The 2,718-nt window shown below is 38.5% G+C and overlaps 1 protein-coding gene across 1 annotated transcript in view; it reads left to right on the forward strand.

Annotated features, from left to right (window-relative positions):
- The window catches only part of frk (fyn-related Src family tyrosine kinase), a 29,532-nt gene that overhangs the window by 15,649 nt on the left and 11,165 nt on the right, over positions 1 to 2,718 (forward strand). Inside the window, exon 5 of the mRNA XM_014030989.1 lies at positions 2,199 to 2,357. Coding sequence (XP_013886443.1) covers positions 2,199 to 2,357 — 159 coding nt within the window. The remainder of the gene's footprint in view (positions 1 to 2,198; positions 2,358 to 2,718) is intronic.

Here is a 2,718-nt window from a genome sequence, read left to right on the forward strand (position 1 = left end):
CATAAAATCTTAATATCAATTTATAAAATAATATATTTGATGGATGACAGTAATGTTTTCTGGTGATAATTCTGACAGCTCTTTCCTGAAAAACAAAAATCAGATTTGTAATAGTTTTGCAAGCTTTACCCCAGACTTCAACACAACAATGATTGAATTGTACAACACAAGCAGAGCTTTGTCACTGAATAACTTCCTGACTTTATACAGTACTCCTATAGATTTAGATATTTTGTTCTTAAATAATGTGAGGTCTCCCTGTCAGCTTGTCATCAATGATGACAMCCAGAAATTTCACCTCACTGACTTTACAGATCTCAATACATCTACTTTTTGTTGAAACCAATTTTGTATTTTTTCAAATTCTTCCTGTACCATCTTTAACATTTTTTCTATATCTTTACCTAAACAAAAAATGTATTTTCAGCAAGTTAAGATAACAGCAAGTTAACATAAATATGAAATTAAAATGATGAAAATGAAGATGAGTTTATTAGGGGTTCACACTTCTCAGGAAAATTGATTGTGTGTTGGGAGGCTCAGATAGGTCCTCCCCCTGACACGCCTCCATTAACTACATRCAGATCTGAGCTGCAATGAGTGGTTCTCTCAATCACAAATAGTGTTTAGATGCAGGAAAATCAGGAGTTTAATGGAATGTGAGTCAGATGCTCCTAAAGTGGTGAGGTGTAAAAGCTTCATGTGCAAAGAGCAGACATTTACCGTATTTATTCAWGTATAATACGTAAAATTTAATCCATAAAATCATCCATAAAGTTGGGGGGTAGTACTATACTCAGATAAATATCTTTACTTATGTATTTTAACAAAAAATCAGCAAAATGCCTGAGTCTGGAAATGAAATGGYGTTGTAAAAATCAGTTGAAGCAAACTTACCTCTGACACTCCTCTGTGCTTCAGAGTGAGATAATAACAGATCCATCAGGAGACATGATGTGAAAAAAAGAGGGAAAAAAGCAGTCCTGCACCTCAGTAATAACAAACTAATGACATTAGTGTGTGACCGAGCTGCTCCTGGAACAACAACAAACACATGTTCGTCTGTAATGGCTGCCGTCTACCGGTGTTCTGAAAAAGTTTGTATCCCTGAAAAACGTTTCCCCACCAGAGGGGGCGCTCACGACTAGGAAGTAATCTGCTTTTCCCCCACAAGATGGTCCAAATCTCATGTGAAGTCTCTGACTTTTGTGTTGGCGCCTCCTGGTGGACTATGTGTAAAATGCCAGAATTCATATGATGTTGCTACAGCTGATGTATATTTGTTGTCAAAATACCGTTTAGTACATATGTTGTTAAAATAAAATGAACAGTCCAATGGTCATTTTACTGATATGTATAAAGACTGCAAAGGCTGAAAAATTTTCGTCTGTATGAAATTGGAGGTAGTTTGAGGATTAAATTTTTTATGCTTTTCAAGATCAAAAAGGGGCGTCGTATTATACATGAGGTCGTGTTGTACATGAGGTCGTGTTGTACGTGAGGTCGTATCATACATGAATAAATACGGTACATTTAAAGTTTACAGGTTCGATCAGACGGAGGTTGTTCAGTCATGTTGAGTCTGATGTATGAGATTTAATGTGGTTCAGTTTCATCGTTCAGCTTTAAGCTGTAAATTATCAAATGTGTGAGAAAACATTTAAATACTCAAGTCAAGAAAACCAACCGGATTTGTGTATTTAGAGGAGTTTCTGTTGATCTTAGTTTCATACAGTCGACTGAAGAAGTTTGAGTTGAGGTAAGCACCTTCTCAGAGCAGACGAAAGGTTTTATTTTTACATGCTTTCATAAAACCATACATTGTGTGCATGGAGCCGAACTACACAAGAGCCCTGATCTTCACCCTGTCAGGGTTCATATGGGGATCATGAGTTTACATTTCTACAAGTGGCTTTCCTGAGGGGTTCTGTGGTATCAATGTTTTTTAATGGTTATTCAGTCCCTGTGTAACCAGCTGTGTGTCATCAGCACAACGCTGAGCTCAGTCTCAGGACTGGTAGGACTCCACCAGAACCAAGGAACTACCTAGTGGGTTGGTCAGGTCCTTCATGCAACCACTGAATGTTGAGATCACGACCAACATGATTAGTTTTTATTTATCATTCATCTAAAACCACTTGTTCAGAACCTTCAGGGTATGTTCTGGAAACGAACTCCATCCAAACACTGTGTTCCAGGTTCGATGGACTCTGAAGACTTCCTGCGAGAGGCTCAGATCATGAAGAAGCTGCGACACCCCAAGCTGATCCAGCTGTACGCCGTCTGCACCACCGAGGAACCCATCTACATCATCACAGAGCTGATGAAGTACGGCAGCCTGCTGGAGTACCTTCGAAGTAAGATGGGATTTTTTTAACAATGAGACCCTCACACGCACACTAGTTTGTAGTCTAAGTTTACTTCATCTTCTCTATGGCCAACAGGAAGTTGAATCATTTGTCTCCTTTTATTCTAATGTGGAGCTTTTATTTTCAGTACTATATGTTAGTTTCTCTTGGTGGCTCCTTTGCAGTGGTGGGCACCAGCCCGCTAAAGCACAAATCTGCTAATTCTGGACCTAAATATTTCGTTTGCGCTTTAGTGGTCTGACTAATTTTTTAACAAGCGGATTTTCTCTTTCTAAAACTGAAATGCAGTACCACAAATAACTAATTATTGACCAGTCATCATTATGTTGAACAGCAGAAGGTATGACTG

The sequence above is a fragment of the Austrofundulus limnaeus genome, unplaced genomic scaffold (genome assembly GCF_001266775.1).
Source record: "Austrofundulus limnaeus strain Quisiro unplaced genomic scaffold, Austrofundulus_limnaeus-1.0 Scaffold1154, whole genome shotgun sequence".
Lineage (NCBI taxonomy): Eukaryota > Metazoa > Chordata > Actinopteri > Cyprinodontiformes > Rivulidae > Austrofundulus > Austrofundulus limnaeus.